Source organism: Pristiophorus japonicus, chromosome 4, assembly GCF_044704955.1.
Source record: "Pristiophorus japonicus isolate sPriJap1 chromosome 4, sPriJap1.hap1, whole genome shotgun sequence".
Lineage (NCBI taxonomy): Eukaryota > Metazoa > Chordata > Chondrichthyes > Pristiophoridae > Pristiophorus > Pristiophorus japonicus.
Window position 1 is genome coordinate 38,564,909 of NC_091980.1, and position 16,822 is coordinate 38,581,730.

The 16,822-nt window shown below is 44.5% G+C and overlaps 1 protein-coding gene across 6 annotated transcripts in view; it reads left to right on the forward strand.

Moving 5' to 3' along the window:
* Positions 1-16,822, forward strand: part of tenm2a (teneurin transmembrane protein 2a) — a 652,746-nt gene that overhangs the window by 494,898 nt on the left and 141,026 nt on the right. For 4 of the 6 annotated variants that reach the window (XM_070878095.1, XM_070878096.1, XM_070878097.1 and 1 more), the window contains exons 9-10: positions 1,058-1,090; positions 5,741-5,935. In XM_070878095.1, the coding sequence (XP_070734196.1) occupies positions 1,058-1,090; positions 5,741-5,935 (228 nt within the window). The remainder of the gene's footprint in view (positions 1-1,057; positions 1,091-5,740; positions 5,936-16,822) is intronic. The other 2 variants (XM_070878098.1, XM_070878100.1) reach the window with 1 other exon arrangement.

Sequence of the window (16,822 nt, forward strand, 5' to 3'; positions counted from 1 at the left end):
TCACAACCAAATCTCACCTAGAGACATCAAGGTATTCTACATGCCAAATTAAGTTGGCTTTAGTTTATTGATTTCATGTTGCTTTTGTTTAGATTGAATTGATGAAATGAACAAATGATCTGTGGTATAAAAGTATGAAAATAGTTGCTTTTGTCTGCAATTTATAGAGCACCTAACCCACCAAGAACATGGCTTGACAAAGTTGATATGCATTTATTAGGATTCAGTTGTACATAATTAAAAATATATATTTACTGGGCCCCTGACGGTACACTGAGTAAGTGCAATGACTGGTAAAGAACCATAAAAGAGTAGAAAGTTCCAAATACTGGTCCTGGCCTGTCCTGAAATAGCGAATCTTTTCCTGGGTGGCAGTGGGGGCATCCAGTTGACAGTGTCCCTAGATTAGGAAAGGAAATAAAAGTCCATCGGTTGGTTCAAGCTCCCAATCATTAACCAGTGAGCGCTATTGGAAAGTGTGTAAGTGCGGATATCTGGTGGGGACTGAATCAGGCTTGACTGCAATGCCCAACTGCCACCAACCCCCGCCTCCCCACCCCCCACAGCTTAACAGCCTGCCAACAATCACTGCCTAGGCCCACACAAATAGAATAGCTACATGGGTGAGGGACTGGAGGGTTGCCATTGCCACTGAGACCATACTCCAGCATCAGAAGAGGAGGAGAGAAAGGTGGGGAAATAGATACCATGTAACAGATCTGGTAAATATTTACACTGTTTAGGCCTTAGGCACTTCAACAGCCCATGATGTGATACCTTGCAGCAACTTAACCCGGCAGTAGCTGGGCAAACATGGTTATCGAACTGAATGATTTTAATTTGCATATCCAATCAAACAGTCATGACCAAAATTTCAAATGCTTTTATACGGATAAATTCCATATCTTGAAAGGGGGAGGTTCTCCTCTGCCAGGTTGAGCTGTTTCCAGGTACAGTTGTGTATAAAGCTTCATCTTTTCAGATATTGGTTCTCATTCTGAGTTTGCTGTTTTATTTTTGTTGTGCATTCTTGTTTGTTTATGGCTTTCTACTCAAGGACGACGACATTTTTCTAAATTTAAACACAAGGGTAGGTTTTCTTTTTGTATTATTTGCCTCCGTATTATTTATGTCACACTTTTCCCAAATTATATAAATCTATTTTGATAGAATTGCATACCCCTTCCCTGCCACCCCACCCCATCCCACCCTGGCAAGGAGCACTTGTTAAAGAGCACATGGCTGATGATACAACCGCACTGGTACAATGAACAAGACATCAGTCAGGGAGCAGCTGTTTACTACGTCCATGCCAAAACACAAATAGCTTACATCAAACTTTCCCTCTCCCCAACCCCCCCAAAAAAACCACAAGCAGTAAGGACATTGCTGGGTAATAGAGCAATGCTGGGTAGATGTGTGAGCCACCTGATATCGCAATTGAAATTAATTTGAGATGACTGAATATATACAAGCATAAACAATGCTAAGAGACTGTTAATGCTCGTGTCCCCAAATAGACCGGTGTGTTGGCTTATCAGCACTACTCCCAGGTCCAAATACGTCAGTGGCTGAGTACATCCCCAATGGTGGTTGCAGGCACCCAGTTGGGGTGAGAGGTTGCCCCCAAGACCCTGGGATGCCAATATTTGAGACCACAGTCATGGGAGGGAGGAAGGAATTAGCATATTGGTCACAGAATCACTGGACTTTTTCCAGTCCCACGTCATGCGCTGCCTGTACTGGTCCTGTATTTGTACTTATCTCTCAGTAACTTCCTAAACCTAAGGGTGTCAGTGGAAAAAGGTGAGTACTTTGCCCGCTCTACCACTCAGCTACTGTTGCACAAAGCCCTGATCTGGTCCGTCGGCGGCAGATGTAAAAAGCAAAACTATTTGTTTGACAACACTTTTTATTTTAAAAAGCGGCATGAATGAAGTATTGTTGGCAGATGAACCCACTTACAGGTGTATAAAATTATTATCCTCATCAATCACGGATAGCATCTTCAAAAAATGTCAAGCAACTTTATCGAAAGTTTAATTAAGCAGCTGTGTATTTTAATTTGTTGATCTCTCCAGGGTCACCTGTCATGTTTTTAACATACATCAGCATCCTTTGGTTCAGTTTAAAAAAAAATCCGATTTCCTTTGAACTAAATCAATTATAATGCACAGCGGGTTAATTACATGTTGTGAGATTTGCTGCATTCCTGAAGGTTCATGAGGACAATGACAGCACACACCTGGCAATGACCCTTCCTTCTGCTAGGACTGCCTCTTGAATTTCTGCCTTTCACTCAATTCGAACCTTAGCTGTTACTTTTGTTTTGTGTTCCTTCGAAAGCGAGGCCGGCAAGGCTCCATAGCTGCTCCCGCCTGTCTGTTTATCTGCTTCTGACCACAGCCTTGATGTCTCTCCCACTCTCACTGATGCTCAGTGCAGCGCCAGATCAATAGGCACAAAAAAAACGACAAGTTCAAATTTTTATGATTCTGGTATCAGAAGATGTCCAATTCAATGCAAAAAAATTGGGTTTTTTTTAATAGAAAATGCCTAATTGGAAGTAGCAGTGAAAAACGATTGGATATGGATATAAACCATTTGCTTATAGCGCAAGGAACAAAAACGAATTATTTGTAAAAACTGCAACTTGATAATTTTGTCGTGTGCTACATGTGGTGATGTCATTTCCATGAGAATATGATTTTGAATATTTCATAATAAACCATAAAATATGAACATCATCATCATAGGCAGTCCCTCAAAATTGAGGTAGACTTGCTTCCACTCTAAAAGTGAGTTCTCAGGTGACTGAACAGTCCAATACGGGAATTACAGTCTCTGTCACAGGTGGGACAGACAGTCGTTGAAGGAAAGGGTGGGTGGGGAGTCAGGTTTGCCACACGCTCCTTCCGCTGCCTGAGCTTGTTTTCTGCTTGTTTTCGGCGACGAGACATGAAGCTATATGAACATGAAGCTAAAAGCTACACTTTGTGAATAAACCAGTGGAGAGCTGAGCCGGACCACGAGAAGCTTAGTCACGGTGCAGAAAGAGGGCAAAATGTTCCTGTTTCCAGCACACATTACCTTGATGAGTGCGAAATGTACCCTCCAAACAGCAAGAAAAATCCTTTTTATCAAAGCAGATAAACACATATTGCAGTTCGAAGCATCACACTATAATTATACCTTACTGTCAGCTTTGAATCCCAAGTGATGACACTCTCAGAGCACATTTCACCAGCGATTTTTCTTTTCACCCCTGCAACTTTGTCTGGAATTAGCATCGCGCCACTCAGAACCTTCACAGCTGACAGAGAAAGGTGACTTTCATCCTCCTCAACTCTCCATCCGGACTGAATCTAGACCTTGGTCCCAGAGGTAAAATGGTTTGGCTCTGACAGGGGTCGATTTTAACCCCACCCCATCCTTCCCTCGGTGCCAACAGTGAAGGGCTTAAAATCGACCAAGTTCACAAACCGATCCAAGATCGCACCATTCCTGCCCGGCGTCGTTTTATCCTCACCGACTCTGAAGTCGGCCAAGGCTCCTGCTGCAGGCAGGCGCAGGTCTAATTCAAGTCTCAGCCTGATGACATAATTGGCGCCTCAAGAGCACTTTAACTTACATTTGCTTGTGGCCAACCCCAGCACCTTGACCAAAGCGGGAAACTATTACTTGTGTAGAGGCTTTGTGGGCCAGGAGGATACCTTGGGCCTTACCTGCCTCGGCTACCCTGCCTCCCTCTGATTATTCCAGATTTCATCCCCCACCCCCCTCCCTTGCTTGATGTTTCCGTGGGTTCCCAGGAGTGGCCTGATCCCCTGTGACTTGATATTCCTGCTCGCCATCGTTGACATCATTCCCACTGGCTTCGGGCAGGGGTCAATTTTTGGAAATTCAAATGTGACTGAGGAATTAAAATCTCGCTGGCCTGATGCTCTGGGCCGCCTGACAATTTGCCACCTAGTTCTACCCTCGCACCCCGATTTCCGTCCCTGTTAAAATTGATCCCTTAGTGTCTTCCCTTGCCCTTTCCCAATATAGCAGTCAGTTTTCATGAAGTGCCGGAATTCAGTAAAAGTACCCTTACATTGTACCTTTCATATATCACGCCCTGCTTCCTCTCAATATTTTCCTCAAATTTCACTTTAAAATGTATTGAAAACCTTGCATTATTGTACTAAACGTAAATACATTTTAAACAAGACAGCTTTGCGTTGTAAAGAAACCTCAATATATTAAAAGAAATTTGATCTTGATGTTCAAGCATTAATACCACAATTGTGCTGCGATTTCAAACATAATTTACTAATGGTCTTCCTCCAGACTCAATTGTCCAGTTTAGTATCATAACCACTACATACTGTACCCACAGAAAATGACTCGTGGTACAAACATATTTTGCATTGCAGTCTAAGGGACCATTGGGATGTCAATATTTGCAATGCACACACGGAATTCAAATTCGTGCCCGCAACTGCCTGTGCATCAATTTGCTAATCTGGGGAGGTTCCAAGTAGAGCAACAAAAGAACATGAGAAGATAGTAAGAGCAATAGATCATTCATCTCCTCAAGCCTCTTCTGCCATTCAATAAGATCATGCGTGATCTGTACCTCAACTCCATTTTCTGACCTTTGATCCATATCCCTTGATACCCTTACCTAATAAAAATCTGTCAATCTCAGTCTGGAAGATTTCAATTGACCCAGCATCCACAGATTTTTGGGAAGATAATTCCAGATTTCCACTGGTGGTTCTTGATTTTTACTTCTGAGTGGCCTAGCTCTAATTTTAAGATCGTGCCCCATAATGTTCCAAATTCCTCCAACAGCAGAAATAGTTTATTTGTATCAACCCTATTGAATCCTGAGCACTTTAATTCGATCACCCCTCAACCTACTCAAGGGAATACAAGCAATGTTTATGCAATCTGCCCTCTTAATTTAACGCTTTAAGTCCTGGTGTCATTCTGGTGAATCTGCTTCAAGGCCAGTCTAGCTTTCTTGTGTCTCAGTGCCAACTCTATTACTCCAGATGGAGTCGGGCAAGTTATCATCTTAACTTAGGAGCTGTTTCAAGAGCGCCAAATCTGAGATATTGGAGCAAGCCACCCATCGAAAGGGGATGGTGCGGCACCCACGGAGACCAGAAGTGAAAGAGAAAAATGACTATGAAATGTGGAAGGAACAATGTAAGCGCACTTAAAAAATGCCCGTTACTTTTAAGTATGTGGAAACACTGAGAGCAGCTTTATGTTACTGTGAGGAAACTATTGTAACATCAAATAGTTATTGTAACTTCACAGGAGATCACAACGGGGTAAGAATTCTTCTATCCACTGTGCTTAGTGATGTGGTAAATGTGTTTGTGAAGACTTCCTCTGTTCAATACTCCAAGCAAAATTAGAAACATGTCTCTTAGAACAGAGGAACTCTATAAAAGCACATTTGAGATGTCACTGGACAGAGCAGTCAAAGGAATTCTTACCCCCAATGTCAAAAAATAAACCCATGGAAATGACCCTGTCACATGAGAGACATTAGATCCTCTTTATATGCTCTTAATTTTGAATTTCAAATTTTTAGGAAGTTCACAGCATAGATATTTTTTAAATATGGATTTTATGATGGAAGTGTACGGCTACCACAGAAAAAAGCTTTTATTTTTCTCTCTCTCTCTTTGTCTGTCTGTCTGTCTGTCTCTTGTTTTTTTCTTTGTCTGTGTCTCTCCAGCTGCTTGCCCTGTACTATGCAGTGGTAATGGTCAATACTCCAAGGGGAACTGCATCTGCTACAGTGGCTGGAAGGGAGCCGAGTGTGATGTGCCCGTCAGCCAGTGCATTGACCCTGCATGCGGAGGCCGTGGGACCTGCACCGCGGGAACCTGTGTCTGCTCTGCAGGCTTCAAAGGCGAGAACTGTGAGGAAGGTAAAAAGGCAACAATAAAAACTGGCCCTGCAGAAATGCTTCCAGTATATGAAACTCACACAGTAATACAGTCAGAAAGAGTTACTTCCATTAACCCATTAAGATTTTAGGAGGGTTAAGTTGGATGACCCTCAGAAATGATCGTGGGATCGTGGTACGCCTTGATTTTAAAATTCTCATACTTGTTTTCAAATCCCTCCATGGCCTCACCCCTCCCTATCTCTGTAACCTACAACAACCCTCCAAGATCGCAGTGCTCCTCTAATTCTAGCCTCTTGCGCATCTCCAATTTTATTTGCTCCACCATTGGTGGCCATGCCTTCAGCAGCCTAGGCCCTGAGCGCTGGAATTCCCTCCCAAAACATCTCTGCCTCTCTACCTCTGTCTCCTCCTTTAAGGCACTCCTTAAAACCTACCTCTTTGACTAAGCTTTTGGTCACCTGTCCTGATATCTCCTTATGTGGCTTGGTGTCAAATTTTGTTTGATAATGCTTCTGTGAAGCACCTTGGGATGGTTTACCAGAGTAAAGGCGCTATATACATGCAAGTTGTTGTTGTTAACTCACGCCTGTTCGTTGTGTTGCAGGCATCATGTTAAATTGGTTCTGCCTGATTGCCGCATGCAGCCAGTGAGACCTTCGCTGTTCAATGGCTGCAGGCATCAGCAGGGGTCCCGATATAGTGGGAGGCTAGTGCGACTTAAAGGCAGTCTGCACCTCTTAAAGAAGAGGTGCAATCTAACTGCAAGAAGTAATGGGAGTCTTTTGTGAATGGAATCTGTGTTGTAATATATTGAAGAATGGCTGAACATGCGAGAGAGACAAGTATAGTAAACCTCCAAGAACACGTACAATTCCACCGGCAACTCACTTGTAAGTACATCATGATCCCTTTCGATATCACTGGTGATGGTTCATTCATTCCATTTAACGTGGTGTTCAGCCGTGCAAGGTTAAGACAGGGCATCGGCTGGAGTTGAAAAATGGCAGCAGTGGATTGTAATCAGGGTTGCATACTGGTTCGCATAATCATCTCGCTACTCTTTCTGTTGCAAGTGGCTGTTAGGTGCGCGTGCATCTTGGGGCACATTTTCGGGTCTCAGTTGGCCACGTAGCACCTAAAAAAAAAAAAGGGCACCCCATGGCCCAATTTAGATCGCCCTCTTTATTATGGGACTTTGTCCTTTTCTGTCCCCTTTGATATAGTACTAAAGCTAAAGAAGTGGAGACAGTTTATATTTCATTGGTAACCTTTGCAAGTTAACTGTCGTTAAGGGTTGTGTTGGCCATTGGGTTTATTTGAATGAGAGATAGTGTGTTACATAAAGTGTCCAACTATCACACCACCACTTACCAGCTATACGACTTGTACAGCATATCTGAAATGTTAGCATATCACTCTGGCACTCATCAGCTACCCAGTTCTTACACTGACTTTGGAAAGTGTCCCTGCATCAAACCAAAACCCATCAAATATCGGGGCCAAAATTCAGTGCAGCCAGAAAGCTGCTGGTGTTAAGTCCTTTGTCCCCGATTAGCGCCGCAAAGTTTGCAGCAGCCATTGGATCCAAATTCAGCTTTTTGACCACAAAAAAGTGTTCCAGTCTTATTAGCCCTTCAACCTGAAAGTTTGCAGTCTTAATTGGGGCATTATTCCCACGGGAAATTCACCCTTAGGGTGATGTGGCAGCTGCCATTGTAGCACAGGAACGAGGGAATGATGTATCGGTGCTGCTTTGGAGAGGATAGCCGCGGCTCTGCAAGAGTCGACAGAGCGTCGAAGTGCTGTCATATCTGTTAGCTTTCAGACTGCGGTTGCTCACATGCAGTCTCAGCTGGATGCCCCCCCCCCCCGCCCCGAGACCTCAGTGTTGCTTTAGCGGCTGGGTCCACCACGGGCTACGAGGGGACCTTCCGGTGTGGCGCCACAACACCGATCTGAGCTGGTATTGTGCCGCCCCTGGTGAGTTACTCCGGCTCCTCGATCCAAAATACGGATGATGTGCTCCCTCCGGCTCGCGGCATTCCTGGCCCCAGACCTGTCACTCTGCCAGTGCCTCCACGCATGGCCTCACTCGAGCCAAGTCAGACCGAAACCTCCCAGGAGGATGTTAACCAGTCTCCAGCCGGCCCTTCCAGGCCCAAAGCTGCTCAAGTTCGTCCTAGAAGGACATCTGCAGCTTCCACACAGGGAACACAGCAGTCTTCCCACACCCATGAGGCAGCCACAGGGGAGATACTGAGGCAAAGTCACAGGTTAGGCATGCGTAAGATCATCATAGGCAGTCCCTCGAAGTCGAGGATGCCTTGCTTTCACTCTAAAAGTGAGTTCTCAGGTGGCTGTACAATCCAATGCGGGATCTACGATCTCTGTCACAGGTGGGGCAGACAATGCTTGAAGGGATGGGTGGGTGGAGAGCCTGGGTTGCCGCACACTCCTTCCACTATCTGCGCTTGGTTTCTGCAAGCTCTCGGCGATGAGACTCAAGGTGATCAGCGCCCTCCCGGATGCTCTTCCTCCACTTTGGGCGGTCTTGGGCCAGGGATTCCCAGGTGCCGGTTGCACTTTTATCAAGGAGGCTTTGAGGGTGTTGTTGAAGCCTTTTCTCTGCCCACCTGGGGCTTGCTTGCTGTGTCGAGGCTCCGAGAAGAATGCTTGCTTTGGGAGTCTCATGTCAGGCGTGCAGACGATGTGACCCACCCAGCGGAGCTGATCGTGCATGGTCAGTGCTTCGATGCTGGGGATGTTGGCCTGAGCAAGAATACTGATATTGTTGCGTCTGTCCTCCCAATGGATTTGCAGGATCTTGCGGAGGTAGAGTTGGTGGGACTTCTCCAGTGCTTTGAGGTGTCTGCTGGAAATAGTCCATATCTCTGAGTCATATATGAGTATATGGGTATCAATACTGCCCTGTAGACCATAAGCTTGGTGTCAGATTTGAGGTCCTGGTCTTCAAAAACTCTTCCTCAGGCGACCGAAGGCTGTGCTGGCACACGGAAGGCAGTGTTGGACGTCGTCATCGATGTCTGCCCTTGCTGACAGTAGGCTCCCGAGATATGGAAAATGGTCCACGTTGTCCAAGGCCTCTCCATGGATTTTGATAACCGGGGGTCAGTGCTGTGTGGCGGGGTCAGGTTGGTGGAGGACCTTTGTCTTACGGATGTTTAGTGTAAGGCCCGTGCTTTCGTACGCCTCGGTGAAGGTGTTGATGATGGCTTGGAGTTTGGCCTTTGAGTGTGCGCAGACGTAAGCGTCGTCTGCGTACTGTAGTTCAATGACAGAGGATGGGATAACCTTGGATCTAGCCTGGAGGCGGCGGAGGTGGAACAGATTCCCATTTGTTCCCGCTCGGAATGCTGAGCTGGGGCGACGTTTCCAGTCTGAGCCCCTGGATTGAGATTTCAGTTTTCTCTCTGTGAATCTCGGGATCTCTATTTCTCTCTCTCTAGTTTTTTTTCCCTTTTTCTCTTTATTCCTATTTCTCTATCAATCAAATTTTCTCATTCTGTTTCTCATTCCCTTTCCTCACTCCTATTCCTTTCTCCTTTCTCTTTTGCTCCCTTCTCTCTCTCTCTCTCCCTCTTTCTCTTTCCCTCTCCCTCTCCCCCCTCCCTCTCTCTCTCACCCTTTCTCTCTCTCTCACCCTTTCTCTCTCTCCCTCTCTCCCACTCTCTCCCTCTTTCTCTCTCTCTCCCTCTCTCACCCCTTGAGTGCGGGTTCTGTGCTGATCTCCTCCGGTCCATTGAAGAGGTTCCTGGACTTGTTGCTGAGCAATACGGAGCTGGCTCCGGGATCTTGCCCCGTCCGGAGCTCGCTGATCTCCCCCAGATGATCTCTCACTTGATTTCTCTGTGGGACCGACTCAGCTGCGATTACTTCGAGGACTCCAGCGATCTTCCGACCCACCCTCATGTTTGGATCTGACCTTCTCGTCTCTCTCTGCTCCCACAGCTCCGAGATCTCTGCCACTCTGCACCGGCCCTAAAAGCTGGCGGGAGCACCGTCAGCTAAAGGGCCAGCTTTTTCACGCTGAAAATGGGTCCGGGGGCGGAGCGGCAGCGGTGCGCAGTTTTACTGCGTCACTACGGTCATAAGCCCCACATCGCCACCGAGTCAGTGGTGGCCCACAACGCTGCAAAACCTCCCAGGCCGAATATCTGTCAGTGCGGCCAGTTGAGCGGTGCGGCCGTCGCAAACGGGCAGCAATGGTCCTTCCCCGGGACCGTGAATTCCGGGGCCGTCATGTTTATACAGCTACTGTAAGAAATATTGGTCTGTCACACTAGGACCTCTCAGCTATTCTCTAATGCTCAGGAACACTGGTGCTTTTATTGTTTGCAATCAGATTTTTTTCTTTGCCACATTAAGTTATAAAATTGAAAGTTTGGAGATTTCTACTTTAGTGGAGCCGATCAATGCACTTTGAGTCATGTACTGTTGCTGTGGTAGATTGATAAGAGTGTTTCTTGCTCCCATTAGACATTGTTTAATGCCAATCTTGGGGCCGGTTTCTTTGAATCAATAAGGTGCATCCTCAGTTAATCAATCATCCTTGCCAGCGCCACATCAAAATAATTGGAAGTGAGGCAGGTTGTGGCAATAAAAGGTCAAGTTACATATCAAGCGCAAGTAGTCAGTATGTGGACTGCTGTGAACAGTGAAGCTAGGTCCACAGTGAAGGTGAGTGATGAAGTGCCAAGAAATGCAGAAAATAAAACCCCCTGATAATAGCAACTTCACAAGGAACTTGGCAGAATTTTGTCACGATGAACAAATTAGAATCTAGACATGGCGGAGCCGAAATTCAGGGTCCGAATAAGGCCCGTTATCGCCGTTTTGCGGTGGCCATGTGGCGTAATCGAGTGGCCACCACGTTGCAGTCCATTAGCTGCCATGACCCCAGCTCGGGAATTTTTTGGCCTGTCCCCATTTCCGGCCTGCTGCTACCGACCGCCGCAAGCGTGACAGCAAAGCGTGCTCCGCCGCTATCCCGCACCTACATCGCAATCCTCTCCAAATTTACCTCCAAAAATCTTTTTCTGTCGGGGCACCTTGCTTTTTGTGTGTGCGGCATGGCTGCGTGACGTCCCTTTAAGGGGAGGGTGCACTGCCGCAGCCGCCATGTTTATTTTTTGCCAATTATTGCCCTGGGTTCAGCGGGGCCGCCAACTGGCACCCCCTCTTGGGAGCCTGGTCGCTGGCCCGGCTGAAACCCTCCCTCGTGGCCCAGAGGCCGAACCTACAAAATCGGCAATTCTCTCCCCTTTAAATGAGGGGAGAGACGCGGTGACCCATACGTGCACTGACGTCACCACCGCTCCGCTGCTGAGTGACAGTGGCGGAGACTCGGTCCCGCCCCAACTTCCGCCCCTCACCAGCACTTACTGCCGCACTTCCGTCCCGATTATGACTGACTTCCGGTCCTTTGCGAAAAAAAGTTCAAAGTGGAGAAAGTCAATCGGAAGCCCGCCTCATCACATCCGGTGCTTAAAAACAGGTTAAAAAATCGTCAGTGCGGCAGGTTTCTGGCAAGCCTGAATTTCGGCCCTGGCATGTTTTCAGCTGTAATATTCAGTGAAATAAAACCCAATGTTGCTGCTGTTTGAATCATGTGGTCTGACTGCATTGCAATTCAAACAACAATGTGAGTTCACTGCTTTTTCAAATAACGACAATGGCCCAGAAATTCCGGTCTCCCGGGTCCGTACTGTACAGAGCCAGGAAGGCACTGCAAAAGCCGGTTTTCAGCACACATTGCGCATGCGCTGACAACCAGCTTTTCCGATCTGTCAAGCTGGAGCATCACAGATCCTCCGTATCTCAGCAGCCAGGACATTCGATAATTAAAGAAACGTTTTTTAAAAATCGGAAAAATATTTTTTTTTATAATACATAAATAACTTCAATTTAAATTAATAAAAATATGTGGTGTATTTTTCTGTTTTTTATTTGTGTTTTGGGTGTTTGGAGGGAATTTCTCATTCATAATAGGAACTCCAACTTACGGAGTTCCCATTATTATAAATGAGAAAATACTTTACCTGGATTAGCAGCCCAGAGCCATGTGACTGCAGCTCTAGCCCTGCGCAGGTCCTGATGGGCACGCGCTCCGATGCACAATGAGTGGAGGCCTCAGGACCGGGATTTCTCGTGGGTGCTACAGGTTGACGTAAGTGCGCATCTTTTTTTAACTTTTTTACCCGATCGCCCGCGGGAAGCAGCCGACTGGGATTTCCAGGCCCTTGACTTGCATTTTAACAGCGCCTTTAAAGTACTAAAAAGTCGCAAGGGGTTTCACAGGAACATAATCCGACAAGAATTGACAACGAGCCAAAGAAAGAACCATTAGGACAGATGACCAAAAGCTTGGCCAAAGAGGTAGCTTTTAAGGAGGGTCTTAAAGGAGGAGAGAGAGGTGGAGAGGTTTAGGGTGAGAAGTCCAGAGTTTATGGTTTAGATAGCGGAAGGCACAGCCTTTAATGGTGAGGCAAAGGAAGTCGGGGATGCAGAGGAAATGAAACAACTTTCAAATCAGACTTGTCTCTGCTGCAAATCTGGTTTAAGCAGCATTAAATTACTCTTTCTTTCTACATATCAAAAAGCATGTGTTGGTAATGTGCTTCACTGTATCAAGATGTTTTTTTATGATTTCCTTGGTTGTTTTTAACTTCTTTCTAGGTTACTTCCTTATAACACATGGCTAGCTACATGTTATCCCGTATAAAAACACTGTGAGCTATGTGTTAACCTGTGTTAAGACTTTGCTAGGTGTGTGCTTTATTGTATAAAGATAATGCGAGTCGTGTGTTATCCTGTAGGACATTACTGGTTTTCCTGTACAAACACACCACTAGCTAAATGCTTTCCTGTGTAAACACACCGCTACGTTTATTATTCTCCGTGTGACACATTCCCAGGTTTTCATCATTCTCTCTTGCTACATAGTACAGCAGCACTTGATTTCTAATTATTATGATTTGCTTATAGGAGGCTCCAGTGCATTACGGTCCAGTAACTCACTCTGTGCTGGTAAACAAAAATCTATTGACAACATAATACACTCATTAATTCTACCCGTATATTATTTTAGAGCAGCACACATTTTCTTTTCAAAACAGCAGTGTCTTCGTTTTCATATACTGTGAATTATCTGCTTGTTTTTTTTATAGTACCCAAGCCCTTTGATATTTCACTGCTGCATCACACAATCCAACCTGTATGTTATCTTATATACAGTATGCCTCTAACATTTTATTGTTCTTTATGTAACTCAAGATTGAGTTGCATTTCAGGTTAATTCAACCTTACTGAAGCAATAGCTCTCTTTATTATATTTGGATTGATAGAATGAATATGGTTGTTCACATCTACTGACAAAAAGATCCGTGAGTGGAATTCCTCCCCTTTCCTCCACAGCCGAATTAAAGTCAGTGGGCGAACTTTTTATCCTGTTGATCTGGTGTCATATTTTAACATGCCCTAAAGATCTGAGAAGAGGACTGCTGGAAATTTCTACCCCTAATTCTAGATGTGTTGGGGGTAATTGTAACCTGACGGACCTGGTGGGTAACTGAGTGTGTCGGAGCGGCTGCTCGATTTACACCCTGTGAATAATTGCACCACCGTGTGTGGTTCTGAGCCATACAGACTAGGAAGGCCTCAGGCTTCATCTGTGGGTCAAACTGGTGAAATGTATGTGCTGCGCTACCAGATCGCAGCTGGGACAGCAGTACAGCTGAAACGATTGGCGCCAGTGTTCCTCGTCTGAGGAGCAGCAAATTTAGGCAGAGTTGACTTTCCTGATCGCTCCTCATTGCCCCTTACTGCAAAATGCCCTGAATGGATGTTTAGTGAGGAGAGGATCAGTCTTTCCTGTGGAGTAGCTCACTGTCTCTGAAAGCCCATTTGGTTGAGGTACCAGAGATCTACTGTTACCAGTGGAATTGTCTTGCAGGATTGTGTTCCATTTTCTTTGGGACAGGAGAGGAGAAAAGAGGAGTAAATTGGTGAATAAAGTTTTGATAATGGTTGCACTCAAACTTGCTGCAATGTGAATGCTGTTCTTGAAACAGAGTCTGCCTGGAAGCTCCCTCTGGTATCAATAACATAATTTTAATCTTGCCTCATGATGTACAAAAACACTCCTGCTGTCCTCCCAACATGATTGCTGGTGTGTGTGTGCTTCATTTTTATAAACTCTGCATTCCGAATTTTTGAATAGAGTTACGGATGAATTCGTTTTGTTTCTGGTGTTTAGGTGCTGCATTAATTCACTAATACAGCACTCTCCGTGACGTTGATCAATACGAGAGCCACTGATTCAGCAAAATTGAAATTGAAAACCGAGTACAAATCCGAAAGCTGCGTTTTCTCTCCAGGGAGTTCTGTGCAAGCCTTCTTAAAATATGAGATTTGATGGTTTAGCAGCCTAAGTGATAAGAGTAAACTGCTGCAAATATATCAGAAATTTTATTAAAGGATGGAAATGATTTTATTGATCTGTGTTTCTAAAAAGAATGGACTCAGCTGATTTGTATACAATTCTAAGCTGTAGAGCTTTAAGGAAATGGAATTGGAAATAGCTGAACAAAGAAAAGAAAATTCACCGGTTAGCATTCATGCCCTGAACATTGTGTTTATCATATTTAAGTTGTTCATAATATTTGCCAACGTACAGTGATGGCATTGGATTTGATCATTGTGATTAACAATTTTATGCTGCTCAAGTATTAATGAGCCAAATACTCTCTCAACACAGTGAAAACATCTTGTATTTTTTTGGCAGGGTTACCAACTTAAACTCACATGCTGAGCTTCAAAACTGGCATGCTGAGATTCAATGATAAGGCTTTCTTCAGGGTTAAGATTCCATCAGGTCATTTGTATTCGCCATTGTTTTGTTTCTTCCTCTCCCTTTTTCACCATTTATCAAGACCTTTATTCCACCACAATTCTCTGTGCAAATCTGTACATGCTAATTTTCCATGTGATCTCCGGTAGGCTGTTAGAGGGTGCAGATGGAGGAAAGGTTAGTTGACCTGTATGTTCTCGCACATTGCCCAACTGTCAGGAATACATCAGCAAGGCAGTATTTTGGGAAAGCAATAATGTTTAAAAGAAATATGTCTGCATCCATACTATTCAATTCAACCAAGCCTTGGCTTCAATAGGACCAATTTTCCTAACCTTACCCCAAGGAAATATTCATTTCCACAGGTCTGGGGAATTGTCTCTGGGCTTTTACATTGCCCTGGATTCTCAGGGCTTTTCTGTTTGGATGGGGGAACATGCCTCTGTGACCTGCCTCTGAACCTATGCCCATTGAAGGGTCTGTATGGGATCCCAGGAGCAGGCCAAAGACTTTAAGATAGGCATTTTTTAAAAAACTTTGACAAGCCCCAAAGATGTTCAAGTGTAATTGGAAATTCATGGGTGAGAATAAGTGGGTAGTAGAGCATGATGTGACAGGCAAGAATCTCCAATGGCTATTAATTGCAGTTGGAGTGAGGCTTGCAAAGAAAATAATCCTCAGAAGCTCCCTCCCAGCTCCTTCTCTAGTCACTCATACTTTATCCCACTTCCTTGTCGTATGACCCAATCCCCTTTCCTACCATCCCTTCAATCCCACCATTACCACTATGGCTTCCCCTTTGAAATATCCACTCCCCTCCTCCTTGATCCATTGTCACGCACCTCACCATTACCCTACATTCACTCCCTGCCCCAACTACCACTCACTCCCTGCCTCAACTACTGCTCACTCCCTCCCAACTACCACTCACTTCCCTCTCAAATACCACTTCCCTGCCTAACCACCACTCCCCCAAGGGGTTTCCTTCAAGGAGGCTTTGTTTTCTTGCTTTAAACAAAATTGAATTAGAATAAGGAAAGAAACTGCTTTTTTCTGTGTCTTTCTGTCTTTCTCTCCTATCTCGTTGGTGTTAGTAATTAGAATCCCTGTTTCACATGTGTGTGCAATTATCATTGACCTTTTCTGGCCATTAGCAAAACACAGATAGTTAATTGGCATCAAAATTTAAATGCTGGGTTTTATTTGAATATTGAAGTTACATTAAATGAAGAAAGACTTCATTTAAGATATCTTCTCTCTATCTCTATCGATCCTTTCTCTTTCATTCCTCCATCTCTCGCTGACCCCAGTCTGTGTTGCTCTCTCTCTCCAACTTAATATGCTTTCTAAATTCTATAGAATACAAAGTAAAAACCGACAACATACGTGTTATTACAAGACTGTAATTTCTCTCTCGCACATGTACACGCAGACACTTATAGCGACTCTTTAAAAAAAATCATTCAATATAAGCTTTTGAAAATGATTCTTTTGTTTTTTTTCAAAATTATTCTATCTGCCTCCAGTGATCATTTTTTTAAAAACTTTTTTTTGGAAATGCTCCAACTCACTGTGACCAATGCCACAGGACAGCACAGGTAAATACATAAAAGCCTTTCATCTAGCAAACAGTCGTCATACTTTAAATGTTACACATTGTCACTTACGCAAACTTCCGTGTCATATTTGAAGAAAAGTATTGATGAAGAGGAAGAAAACCAGTTATTTCCTGCTGGTTTATTTCGACCTTAGGAAAGAGTTGCTAATAATAATAATAATAAGTGGCTGCTAATTCAAAATGCAACTCCCAGAAAAATTAAACCCATCTCCTCAAATTTCCTCTCATGGTGGTAGCATAATGTTGGAAGAGCAAATGCAAGTGACAATATTGAAAATTCTCAGATTATAATTTCCTTCTAATTAACTTCAAGATAAAACTCATAATAATTAGCGTCTAATTGACCTCACAACATGCTATTTTAACAAATAGACCTGCACATGTAACACTTATACTCTTAAAGTTGCCATAACTGATA